Here is a 13,527-nt window from a genome sequence, read left to right on the forward strand (position 1 = left end):
TACAAATAATTGTAGTCCTCCAGAATATTTCCATGAGAATGTGTCCTGAGCCTTCATAAATTTTGTTCAGTTATATCCATAGCCCTTAAAACAATACCAGGTTGGTAGTGAGTCCAAGGGACTGAGAGAAGTAAACAGAGAGGCACTCAACAGTATGTCTTGAAGCAATGTTTAATAGTGTAAATATTGAATACATACATTTAGATAAGCATTGCCTTTAAATAGTCAAAGCCTGAGGTGTTTTTAAATGGTGGCAGGGTACATGGGGTTTCACATATTCATTAGACAAATATTGATTCAATGTCTATTATGTGCCAGGCACTGAGCTAAACGCTATGAACATAAAAATAAGTGACATGCTCCTGACCTTGAACAGCTCACCCCACATGGGGCTCTGGGCTGACAGCACAGAGCCTGCTTGGGATTCTCTCTCTCCCTCCCTCTGTGCCCCTCCCCGACTCACACTGTCTCTGTCTCTCTCAAAATAAAAATAAAAATAAAAATAAAGTTAAAATCTACTCAATGAAAAAAGAAAAAGGCGTCCTAGACATCCCTAATTAAATTCAATTTCTTGAATTAAATTAAATTAAATTAAATTTCTACAAAGTACAAAAGAAAATCAAGTATGCATTACTATACAATTCCCTTAAAGACCTATTACCTTAGGGTCCACTTTTAAAGTTTTGTAACTAAATTTTTGTGTTTATCTGGAAGAAAGAAAAGGAGTTCTGAATCTAACATTTTCTAGAGCACAACTAATAAAAAGCCCCAAATCTAGGTACATGTAAAAACTAAAGACTATTTTTAAGTCTTTGTGAAACTAGGAATATCTTTTTATATCATATGTGAAATATATCCTGTTTTGTAAAGGATTATCCATGATTTAAATAGCATTAATATCTACAAAGTAAGCTTAGTAAACCCTATAAACCATAATAAAAAACCCTATAAACCATAATAAAAGTAACTAGAAAACGTTTAAAATGTCTGTTCATACAACGTCAGTGTTTACAAGACTATTTTGAGAAAATAATTTCTACCTACCTTTTTTGCTTTGGGACCCTGAAAGTTGGAAAAACAAAAGGATTGATAAATTTTTTAAAAACTCAGATATTTTTAACAAAAGTACCAAGATTATGTAAAATGCGAAAATTAGGAGAAGCCAGATAAAAAGCATAAGGAAACTCTCTGTACCATCTTTGCAACTTTAATATAAATCTAAAATTATCTCCAAATGAAGTCTTTTTAAAAAGAATTTAGACAAAACTACAAGCAGGTCTAGGAAAAAATAAAGTAGTTCATCCACTGAAGCATCTTTTTAAAATTATACTCTTTAAATCTTACATTCTTTCTTATGACAATCACTCCATGATCTATGCAGAATGATGGGACCTAAACCTATACAGAGTAGCAGTCAGGAAAGTGCTAGTTTAAACGGTTCCAAAGAACAATAATGATTAAGTACTGGTACTGATGTCAAATTTGAAAGTGTGGAAATGATTTCATAAATAAATTATCTTTCTGTGATTAGATTGCTAAGGTTATAGAAAGAAAATTAGTTATTTAAAGCAAGCAAATCTATGATAAAATGATTCTGTTCAGCAATGTGTCTTAATGCAGATCTATTCTTTGGAAATTATTTTGGAAAGCACAGTATTTCAATAAATATTTACCACTGGCATTATCATTGCAAGTGATTCAATAACACTACTTGTAATTTCCTGATTAGGCTCATGTGTCCATTAAGTTTCTGATAAGGAATCGGTAGGAGATCATGTGACTAAAAGATTATATACTTTCCACATCTGAAGACTTATACAGGAGAAATTATTGGTTCAAGCTGTAAGATTTTCACTGTATTAAATATAAATGTTGAAATTCACATGAAGCAGATTTTGTCTTCTTGAAAAGTACACATATTTCATTAATTCATTCAGCAGATATTTAAGATTTGATTTGCATACAAGGTGCTCTGGGACACCAGAGGATATAAAGAAGAATAGTAGAGCTTTTGCTCTCATATAATTTTTACAGTTGTGTTCTATATCTATTATACTTACTATCAATTCATAGTTAACACACTTTCATCTTGAAATAACTACTATACAGCAGAATATGCAAACAGTATTGCTCCTGTTCTCAAGTAGCCATATTTTAAAATGGGCAAATTATCATCTCTTACTAGTGCTTTTAATATGAAGCACGGTTGGAATTAGTACTTATCCTAACCCTTCCTACAAATCATAAAAAGAGCATTATGTGTGGGGAAATAGGTTCTACTTACATAAATGGGTTAGAAAAAAGCTTAGGGAGGAAAGCCACCACCATGGGGCAAAAGGGCCAAGGTTAGCTAGTGAGATATGGTAATGGATCACAAGTAACTTGTTATATCACCTGCAGGAAATTACTTTCCATCGGACACCAATACACTATTGTGCTTTGATCACACCCTCCACTTGCCACCCCCCCCCCCACCCTTTGCTTCTTAATCACACAAGTTAATGATTATTATCTGATTGTTTTATTCACGTTCACCACACGTGTAAAATCTTGTGCGCTCAATAAATATGGAGACAAACCCCTGTTCAGGGCTCTTGTCTCCCCCTGGACATTAGCCTTTCTCATATTCAATTCTGTGTCCGCTCTCTTGCTGGACAAGAGAGAACTCCAGAGTCATAGTCTATGACAATTATGTAGTACAGTACAGTTGACCCTTGAACAATACACGGGTTAGGGGTGCTGACCTCTATGTCGTCAAAAATCCACATGTAACTTATGACTCCCCCAAAACTTAACTACTAATAGCCCATTGTTGACTAGAAGACTTACTGATAACATATAGTCAGTTAACACATATTTTGTATTATATTTATACATACATTTATACATACATATTTGTTGTATTCTTACAACAAAATAAGCTAGAGAAAAGAAATATTAAGGAAATCATAAGATACATTAACAGTGCTGTATTTATCAGAAAAAATCTGCCTATAAGTGGATTCCGCAATTCAAAGTGGACCATTGTTATTCAGGGGTCAACTGTAGTTCTCAAAGTTCAGAGGGCATAAAAGTCACCTGGATGCTTGTTTAAAAAATGCATATTCCTTCAGTAAAAGTGTACACACTCACTTTCCCTTCCACATTATGATTCAGTAGATATTAAGGACTGAACTGCATCCCCACAAAATTCATATGTTGAAGTCCTATCTCCCAGTACCTCCAAATTTTAGTTTATTTGGAACTAGGGTTGTTGTTGATATAATTAGTTAAATTAAGGTAAGATCATAATGGAACAGAATGGCCTTTAATCCAGTATGACTGGTGTCCTTATAAAAAGGAGAAATTTGTATACAGACATGCACACAGAAAGCACACCATATAAAAAATGGGGATATGTTGCCAAGGAACTATCAGAGCTCGGAAAGAGATCTGAACAGATTCCTTTCCAGCACCTGCAGAGGGAGCAGAGCCCTGGAAACACCTTGATCTTAGATTTATCAGCCTCCAGAATTGTGAAACAGTGAGATTCTATTGTTTAAGCCACTCAGTTTGTTTTACTTTGTTACCTGGCAGCACTAGGAAACTAATACAGTAGACTTGGAGTCCAGTCTATTCCTGGACTCTGTATCTTAACAAGTTTTCCAGATGTGGTAAAAGCAAATGTTCCAGGGACATTTTGAGAAACATTGCTGGAGGGATAAGATGAAATTTATGCTCCATTGGAAAATAAATTAAGGGCTTATTCTTCCCTCAATTTACCAGCAGTTTTAAGTCAGTTCAAAGTCCATTTACTTCCTTGTCTTCCAGAGATGAATGTTCTCCACACCTTATTTTTTTCCATCAATTCTGGAAACTCACATTCATACTTTAAAACACACTTTGAAAAGCATTGTTCTTCTCTTTCTGTGTCCTTCCTCACCCCAACTTCATTATTTCCAATTAATCTTACTCCATTGTAGACATTTCAATTGTTACAGTTAAAAAACTGTATTATTATTAGATTAGCCTGTCTCCCAGAGCAGGGAGGGGTTGCAATATTCACTTTTAGATCCTTGACTTCTAGCCTAGTGTCCAACACACAGAATTTAATCTGTATTTCCCCCTAATTAATGAATTAAATAATTAACTAATTACATTTTTTACTTCCTTTGGTTTTAACCATAGAAGATGGAAGTCCCATTTAAGAAAATGGGGGAAAAGATACTCTCATAGCTACAGGGTTGGTCTGTGTCCTTGGAAAAGTCATGACAGCTGAGAAGTGCATTAAAATAAAACAAGAAGCTTTATTATACTTAATAAAGGCAAGGCAAGCTGAGTAACTTGAATTACAAAACAATTCATATTTCCACAACAGACCATAAAAAATAATTTTTCAAAGCAGAATAACTTGTAACAGTTTTTAATTAACCACTGAGGAGGCACAAAAACATACTTTTGCCAAGCTGCCAATAAAAAAAAAGCAATTTAATGGAAACGTCTATCATTATTGGAAATTACCAGGTTCAGACCAATTCTTAAACCTAGCAACAATGCCAGATTAGGACACCATCTGACCGCAATGGCCATCCCCCGTCTGCCGAAACCGGTTTGGGATTCCCATCTGTCCTGTCCATCTTCCGGACGGGAAGGCCATAGATCAGAAGGCAGACTCCCCACAGGGATATGGGTGCTTTCTTAAACCGACCGGCTCCCCTCTAAAATATGACATGCTCTTATTATATCATTGTAACATGGTGAATCACTGCTCGCCCCTCCACCACTTTTCCCGCTCACCATGCTGCAGCAAGCGCAAACCCGGTACTGGGCCAAATCTGAGATTAGAGTTGCGAGGACAAACGCTCCCGGGTAGTTAGGACGACAAGCCCCGCCCACTTGCGCCCTAGGGAAAGAGCGCAAATCCTCGCGGAAGTGTCCGCGCAATCGCGCTGGGGCTCTTCCGGACGGCTCCCCGCCCCCTTCTCTGACTGGCTGCCCCACATCAACACCTCCCTGTTCGAGGCTGACCGACCCTGGAGTCGAAGTGGTCGGAGGCCATATTATGGCTGTGGAATGCCGGAAAGTGCGTGAGTGCAGCCGCCGGGGCGTTTTATTCTGTTTTCCAGATCTTGGGGTCTGGAGGCCGTGAAGTATGCTCTGGGGCAGGGACTACCGGGTGTGGCAAAGGGTTTCTGAACGTCTTCCGACGTTGACAGTTTCTCTTCCTCACAATTTCCCAGGAGTGTTTTGGGGCACTTCTTTCCGTGAGGGTTTCGAGAAGGAAGGGAGCCGTTGGCTACGCCACTGGGTCAAGTGATTGACACCCGGGTGGGCTGCCTGGGCCACCACAGCTTAGGCCCGACCGAGTGGCAGGGCTCAACTGGCAATTTAGAGAAGGACTAAACAAATTAGTTTCGAGAGGCTTGGTCATTTTAAAATTAATGACTTTCGGATTCTTCTCTCTGCACATGGTTCAGTTTACTCTGTGCGAGTTATGTATATGCTGATTTTCCTAAGAGCAGCTCTAACGAAGAAGTGGAAATTATTTGAAGCTAATCCTGGGTAAAGTCTTATGGTTGAACGTCGCTGAGGCCCAGGAAGACTCATGAAGTTACTCGCCCAAGGTCACCGGCTCTTTGTACTAGCCAGTAGCACAACCTTCAGAATTTCAGTCTCCTCCCCGCAAGAAGAAACACTACCAATTTAGACCCACGGGGAAACTAGAAGAAATTAAGTGATTAAGATATTAAGCTCCCTCCAAATCCTCACCCAATTCTCTGATCTCAGGGCCCTGTTTCCGCATGACAAAACGTGAAATACTTTAAAATCGTTGGCACCATCTCTTATCTCTGAATTGTAATTTTATAATGCTCTCTCTTTTCCAACTTCATTGATGAAATGTATTAGTAAATAAGTATTACTGAGCTAGTCTTATGGGTTGAGGTCTTATTATCCCCATTGTAACAGAAATCCAATTGTAAATTATGACATTTCCATCTCCAAGCCCTGGTAGCAAGATAAAAAACATCTTAATACCGACTTCATACAGCGTTCTGAAGCCATTTAATATGAAAGTAAGCTTTTTAGTGTTTCAGACTACTGTTTATGTTATAAAACCTCAGTCAATTCAGTTAGGATTGATGGGCCTAAGGAGGTGTTAACGTTCTTCCCAAATTACCTTAAAATGGTAGGCCTTTAAGAGGGAGGACTTGCTCAAGCCCTCACTCTAGGCCACCTCCCTCCCAGGGAGGAGGAATTGCTATGGATGTGTGAGAACACACTAGACTGTGTTCTAGGGGTCACTGTGCTATAAAAGATTGTACCAGTGAGTTTGGTTCTTCTCTCCTACTTCTCTTGCAAGTTGCCTAAGTGTAAGGGCGATTTCCTGTTCCCTCTTCTTTGCCTTCAGACCGGTGTAACAATATCCACCCATTCTGAACATATACATAAATAGCTCTTTTCAGCTCACTTCTATACGCTGGCTTCTGGGTAGGGCTCAACCAAGCCAAATACCAGCCTTAGGGGGCAAAAATCTCTTGCCACCTACCTCTGTGATAACATATCCTTTGGTGCTGGCACTGGTTTTTTGTGTGAAGCTTTTTAGGCTTAGTTTAGGGACATGTGTGTCAGCTGTTTGAGTCAAATCTAACAGAACCCAATAAATAATAATATTGCACTGCCTTTCTTTGCCAGTTTTCCTTCAGCTTTTATTGGCATCTGAACTTCATGAGGAAAAGTAATTAACAACAGCTTTTGGCAACCAGTAAAATGACAATTCTTAGATAACCCAGGAATGGAGTTGGTTAAATCTGAACTCCTCAGTCCACAGTTATTAGGAAGAAGCTATCAATGAGGATTGTACCTTCTTCTCCTTGCCCACCACATGCATTCTCAGAATGGTAGGGGACTTCTCTCAGTCGCTAAGAGTTTGGCTCTTTACAAAGAGCAGTAACCTCCATGACTTCATGCAGGGTTAAGGAGCAGCCCCCGGTCCCTGCTGCACTTCAGCTTCACCAATTGTGAACCCAGGGAGACCTCTTTCTCCCAATGGCTACTCAAATACTTAAAGGTCAACACAAAATAATAATGATTCCTATAGGGTACCATATCAAAGAATGGGACAATTTTACCCTAATCAAACCAGCTACATTTTTTGCTGCGCAAATCCTTTATTATGTATAATTTGTAAACTAAAAAGACAATTTAAGCCAGATCTCTACAAGTTTTTATAAATGACAAATTGTGAGTTAAATAAAGCTGTGCTCCTAGCCAGAAAATTAAACAGGCTACAATTTGCAATTTGAAATTATGTCTATGTAGATTTAGAATCGTTTTTAAAGCACGTGGTTCTGAAGAGCCATTCTTCAGTAAGATTAACCATACTGGAAATTGGCTCTCAGCAAAAAAAAAAAAAGAAATAAAAAATCAAAGCTTTAAAATTGAAATTAGGTACTAATATAGTAAATTAAATACATCCATCTGACTTCATTCCTTTCCAAAACTCCACTAAATCTTCAGTGAAGGGATATAAGAATAAATTGGAAAAATGAGAGAGAAGAGAGAAGATGACAACAGTATTTTGGAAGCTGCAAACCAGATAAATGAATGTGACTCAACACACCAGAAAAGCCCGATTTATACTGCATAATTCTTAAAAGGCACTGGAACAGGGCCAATGGAATTGGAAATGAAGAATGAAGTAAATCAAAGAGATTAAGTGAAAGCTCTTTGAGAAACACCTCTGGAGGGACCATACCTCTTACTCCTACAGAAGCATGGAGATTGACTTCTGACAAAATAATACTATTCTGTACACTGAGGTGTCTTCAGGTATACTAAGTACGAGAACCACACTGGAAACAAATTAAGTAAATTTGGTGTATATACTGCTGAGTGCAAGGTCCCCCTTCTTCTTCCACTTCTTAAGATTAGATAGGCAAATCCTCAGCAAACTGGAAGTTTCTTCTCTGGGGAATCTGACCAGTCCAGGAGGAATGATCTAACACTTTGACTTCAGAGGTTCCCCAACAATGGCCCACTCGGATCCTAAGAGAAGCTCAGAGTCTATCAGTTGCAACCATGTATACAAATCTTCTAAAAAGCTTTTTTTGTCCTTTCACTTATAAAAATGGACAGAAAAGGATTACCAGACTTGGGAGGAAAGCTCGGAAGCAATTTGGAGAAAAACAGAAAATTCCAAGAAAGCTTAAAGAATTGTTCTGCTGCATTGTATGTTTGCTGTATGAATTAGCTCAAAAACTAGTGAAGAGGGGAATTACAGAAGTATTAAAATGGAAATAATGTTTGTTCCTGTGTGGTTTTTTCCCCCTTAAGAAAGACAATCCAGAGAACTAGATTTATGAACTTAAGCAAGAAATGAAAAGGTTTTCATTTAGCTGCCATACTTACTTTAAACTTTTTAAAAACTTAAATTTTGGGGGGCACTTGGGTGGCTCAGTCGGTTAAGCATCCAACTTTGGCTCAGGTCATGATCTCGCAGTTCGTGAGTTCAAGCTCTGCGTCAGGCTCTGTGCTGACAGTTCAGAGCCTGGAGTCTGTTTCAGATTCTGTGTCTCCCCCATCTCTTCCCTTCCCCCACTCGCACTCGGTCTCTCACACATAAATAAACATTAAAATAAAAAAAATTTAAGTGCTTTCACCCAGGGCTCCCACCCCAGAGAGGCATACCAGGTTTTATGCAACTTGACTGCTGGCCAGTTGAACCACCTACCCTAATTAGCAGTCTTGTGGTTTAGATAGATCTCTATTTCCATGTCTACCTCACTGTCTCCCAGCTCTACTCCTAACATTTTGCCAGCATATTTACACCAATTTTTAAAAAGTTTTACTGGTATAATTAACATACAGTAAGTTATACTTCTTTAAAATGTAAATATAGTTTGATAAATTTGACATTTCTATAAAACCATCACCACAATCATAATTAACATCTCCATCATCCCCGAGGATTTCCTCCTGCCTTTTGATTCCTCCTGTTCTCCAGCCCCTTGCTCCCATTCTCAGGCTACTCTGTTATTTCTAAGCATTTTAAATATTTCTGTGGTAGTCTCCAGCTATTCTACAAAATAAATGGCCTGTGATCTTCGCAAGTATGAAGTTCATAGAAGTCAAGGAAACCCTGAGGATCGGTTTCAGATTGAAGGCTAAAGAGACATGAAAACTAAATTCAGTGTGTGTTTGGACCTTTTTGCTATAAAATACAGCATCTTTGGAATGAATGCCAAAATGTGGAGGGGGTGTGGATTTCAGTAGTAATGTAGCAGCATTAGTTTCCCGATTCTGATAGTTGTACTGTTCTGTAGGGAAATGTCCTTGTTCACAGGAAATATACTCTAAAGCTGTGCTGTCCAATATGGTTACAACTAAGCCACTGATAACCTATAAGCACTTGAATGTAGCTAACATGACACACTGAAATAATACTTTGGTATAAACAAAATATGGTAAAATAATTTCACGTTTTTAAGTTTTTATTTGAGAGGGGGGCGGGGAGAGAATGAGTGGTGGAGGGGCAGACAGAAATGGAGACAGAGGATCCAAAGCAGGCTCTGTGCTGACAGCAGAGAGCCAGATGCAGGGCTCGAACCCAGGAACCATGAGATCATGACCTGAGCCAAAATCAGATACTTAACTGAGCCACCCTGCTTGACTCCCACACTCAGCTTCTACTCTTTGGCCTCTCTTAGTATAGCACCTTCTAGATATGATCAGGCCTCTTCCGTGTCCTCCAAACAAATCTGGCCTTGCCTTGAAAGCATTGTAGACAGTCTTCCTTTTGACAGGAAGGAAACTGAGGCTCAGAAAAGGTTAAGTAATTTGTGTAATGTTATGCAGCTTGGATTCAAATCTCATTCATTTCACTCTGTATAAATGGAGGTACACCTACATATCCCTCTTTGACAATTCATTTTCCCTCTCATTACCCTTTCTCCTTCGTAAGAAAATTCTCTTATTATGTTTCCCCCAAGAGAGGTTAGTTCTGTGAGAACACATGTCTTATCTGACATTTCATGGCTACGTCAGTGCCTGGAACATAAAGTGCTCAAAAAGTTATTTATTGAATGAAAAACAAAATTTCCATATTCCCAATATGTACAATTGTTTTTGATTCTAAAAGAGACTATAATGCAGTTATTTACAAAACTTTTTATTTTTCTTTAGGTATGTTATGTATAAAGGCAGATACTTTTCATAATAAATGAAAATGGCCAATTCTTTAAGAGGAGAAGTACTGAACCTTTATAAAAATGTAAGTACTTATGTTGCCATTTTTATACATATGTTATTGAGATACAGATTGTTTAGAAATATATAATCTTTCTTTTTTAAGCTGCTGTATCTTGGACGAGACTATCCAAAAGGAGCAGACTATTTTAAAAGGCGTCTGAAGAATGTTTTCCTTAAAAACAAAGATGTGAAGGACCCAGAGAAGATCAAAGAACTTATTGGACGGGGCGAATTTGTAATGAAAGAGCTAGAAGCCTTATACTTCCTTAGGAAATACAGAGCGATGAAACAACGCTATTATTCAGATATCAACAAAACTAACTGATCACGATTACTATAATTTGACTGAAATTCAGTGTCAGCTATCTATGTATACCAGATATGATAAAAAATAATTATGTCTTAAAATGGCAAGATATACAGGTTTTGTAAAAAAAAATACCTGTGCTGCCTTATTGAACTAAAATAGGTTTCAATTTCTATTCACAGAGCTTTATCAACAACACTTTATGCTTAATTTTACACAAAATTAGCAACATAGCCAACTACCAATTAAAATTTAATAAATACCCAATTTTGAATGAAAACATAGTACACTTGAAATAATTTTAACTTAGTAAGTTTTTGCCAATTCTTAGCCTCTTTCTCCATTTTACTGACAAGAGAATGCCACTTAATGCACATTTAACTAAGCAAAATAATTTCTTATACATTAATTCCCCTTAACTTTTGAAGGAATACCACCTTATTTTTGGCCCTATTTGGCACTTGACAGCACACATTCAAGGTTCGATACAAAACAATAGCACCTGGCAATGATTTAAGTGTAGTTATAGAAATAATATGTATGGAGTAAGATTATTTCTGATCTTGAAGTAGGCTGCCAGTGATTGGCACTACATACATACCTATTTAATATCTTCCATTATTAATTTTGCTGCTGGTTCTCTCTGGGTCTTAAAACAAGTCACCTGTTGTGTATCAAGTACCTTTACTGATAAAAAGTAATAAATAATGTTATTCTGTTGTTTCATCATAAAGGTAGATCTGTTTTGCATCTACTTCTAAATGAATTAACATGATAATGGACCTAAATCTAGCACGGTTTTAAGTAAACACTTAAACCTTTACATAATGTTCACAACACCTTTCACAAATAAAGAATATACTTAACTGATAAGCTGCAAAAGATTCACTAATATTCACTAATATTACTGTTCTGTATCAACTGTGGGGCAAATGTTTCAAATTCCATCAAGAAGTACACACTGTCGTAGTCACCATAACTATTTTTATTACATTACAATAATTAGGAGCAGTACAGTTCATGACAAAAATATTACAAATTTCAGATCACTTCACAGCACATACTCCTATAAACATTTAAAAGTTAATTTTAATTAAAAGAGTGGTCATTTTTAAATTTAATGTTTGATATGACCAACATTCCTAGGTCAGCGCAACCAAATGATGGAAAACAACTGGATCACACTGCATATGTCCCACAAAAAAAAGCACAATGTACAAAATGTGCATGTTTCAGTTTACACTATACAAAAATAGTTAAAATACATTCCAGGTAAACATGTTACATTAAGAAATAGTACTAGTAAGAAATTGGCACTCAAAGGAAAAATGCAAAAGTATTTTCAACATGAAAACACAAGACAGTGGAACTGGAAACTTTTGGATAAAACATTACATAACCCATTTAGCTCTATGGGGAGGGGGACCCTCTGTAATTGACATTTCTGCAAGTGAAAACTTTGTTTTTTCCTAAATTCATATAAATTGCCTATCATCATCCCAAACAGGCACTTAAAACTATTAAACGAAAACAATTACTAACCTAGTTATGACTATTCTTCAAGAACTCATGTAAATGTATCTTTAGGAAGAAATAATTTTCATTTTCTGAAGGACTTTACAGCTACCAGTTGTATGCTGTTCAATTTCTCAATGCAGATTTCATGCTACCCAATACTAACAAATTATTAAATATAAATTCAGTTTTAAAGTAACTGATTTTTTTAAAAAACCATTAATACAGAGTTACCAAGAAATTATTATTTTTTGACAATGGAAATGACAGTTTTTATTGCCTACCAGAAAAACTGAATGTGTATATATATCGTTTAGAAGAAAATGGTTAGAAGAAAAAAAAAATCACCGGAATACAAATGAGATGAACTTGTGCAAACTGCAACTGAACATGCCTCACAAAGTTTCTATATATATTAGGACAAAATTGTGCAATGGTGGCAAAGATTTTGATAACCTAGATGTTAGGTTCTAAATTCCTATGCAGTGTGACTCAGTTAAAATAGAGCCTAGAATTCCTAAGTGGAAATATTCACTGAAATTATACTACATACTTCTGCTACATTCTTCCACAAACATGTTAATGTCTAAGACTATGTAATTTAGCAATTTTTTTCAACTTCAACAAGGATTTTTATCTTTAAGGCCGTAATAATTACATAAATTTATTTCTAGAATTATGGCTCCCCTTTTAAAATCCCTACAAAAACAAACCTTTTGTCAAACCATTCAAAATTCACATAATAAAGGATAATTACCACTGCCTAAAAAAAGTTGCCCAGCTACATCAAAAAATTCAAGAGTCCTAAAAATCCCTCAGTTAAGCACTGCAATTCCTGAAATATGGCCATTTCTTTCTCTTGTGTAGAAACAAGAGGAAGTACTATAAAGTCTTAACACCCTATCTAGATAATGTTCCATAAACCTGTAATTTAGCACAGCATTTCAGAAACTGGACTGATTTTTACACAGAAATTTCTTTTTCTGTGAATTAGCTCAAGCATCTGTTTATTCATACCCAGATAAATAAAACTATTTTTAAATTCAATTATTTAATTTTAAGTCTATTTTAATTATTATACAAAGAGACCAACTAGAATAATACACACTTGGGAATTTTAATGTTATTATCTGACATATGATTTAATATGTACTATAAGTTGTCCCAAGAGAATCACATAATTATCCCAAATAAAAAACAATATATAGTCAAGTTTACTCCTTTAAAATAATGAAGTAAAGTGATTTATGTAAAGTAGCTTGATTAAACAGCTTTACTGGAATCAGAGCAAAACAATTATTTTAGAAATGGAAGAAACCTTAGAGACCATATCCCTTCTTTGCAAAACTAAAATATGCATTATGTTATCTCTGGGTCATGTGCCAAATGCCTAAGATATTACAGAGCACTCTAAAATATCAGCACTACTTAAGGATAGGGATCATGTCCCTTTTGGGGGGATATTGTAATATCCCCAG

General features: G+C 36.5%; 3 protein-coding genes across 9 annotated transcripts in view; 1 reads left to right on the forward strand and 2 right to left on the reverse strand.

The window, feature by feature from the left end:
- Positions 1 to 4,842, reverse strand: part of DNAI7 (dynein axonemal intermediate chain 7) — a 70,615-nt gene extending 65,773 nt beyond the window's left edge. For 2 of the 4 annotated variants that reach the window (XM_042946082.1, XM_042946079.1), the window contains exon 1: positions 4 to 418. In XM_042946082.1, the coding sequence (XP_042802016.1) occupies positions 4 to 57 (54 nt within the window). In that variant the 5' untranslated portion in view covers positions 58 to 418. Of the gene's footprint in view, positions 1 to 3; positions 419 to 1,044; positions 1,063 to 4,776 lie in introns of those variants that run through there. The other 2 variants (XM_042946080.1, XM_042946081.1) reach the window with 2 other exon arrangements.
- A 121-nt stretch (positions 4,843 to 4,963) lies between these two features.
- On the forward strand, positions 4,964 to 11,806 carry ETFRF1 (electron transfer flavoprotein regulatory factor 1). Of its 3 annotated transcripts, none has more exons than XM_042946091.1 (3): positions 4,964 to 5,062; positions 10,162 to 10,249; positions 10,331 to 11,806. In XM_042946091.1, exons 2-3 carry the CDS (start codon positions 10,199 to 10,201, stop codon positions 10,550 to 10,552), a joined length of 273 nt encoding a protein of 90 aa, XP_042802025.1. In that variant the 5' UTR covers positions 4,964 to 5,062; positions 10,162 to 10,198; the 3' UTR covers positions 10,553 to 11,806. The 3 variants fall into 3 exon arrangements, with proteins under 3 accessions (XP_042802025.1, XP_042802026.1, XP_042802027.1); XM_042946092.1 differs by having other exon boundaries at positions 4,978 to 5,066; XM_042946093.1 differs by having other exon boundaries at positions 5,050 to 5,129.
- Positions 11,098 to 13,527, reverse strand: part of KRAS (KRAS proto-oncogene, GTPase) — a 37,392-nt gene continuing 34,962 nt past the window's right edge. For both annotated transcript variants that reach the window (XM_042946088.1, XM_042946086.1), the window contains exon 6: positions 11,098 to 11,221. In XM_042946088.1, the coding sequence (XP_042802022.1) occupies positions 11,209 to 11,221 (13 nt within the window). In that variant the 3' untranslated portion in view covers positions 11,098 to 11,208. The remainder of the gene's footprint in view (positions 11,222 to 13,527) is intronic.

This window comes from Panthera leo, chromosome B4, assembly GCF_018350215.1.
Source record: "Panthera leo isolate Ple1 chromosome B4, P.leo_Ple1_pat1.1, whole genome shotgun sequence".
Lineage (NCBI taxonomy): Eukaryota > Metazoa > Chordata > Mammalia > Carnivora > Felidae > Panthera > Panthera leo.

Bases quoted from the DNA above. Each gene is read 5' to 3' on its own strand.
- ETFRF1 (XM_042946091.1), top strand. From the start codon at position 10,199: ATGAAAATGGCCAATTCTTTAAGAGGAGAAGTACTGAACCTTTATAAA. The intron at 10,250-10,330 runs GTAAGTACTTAT...TTCTTTTTTAAG, and splicing joins TACTGAACCTTTATAAAAAT to CTGCTGTATCTTGGACGAGA.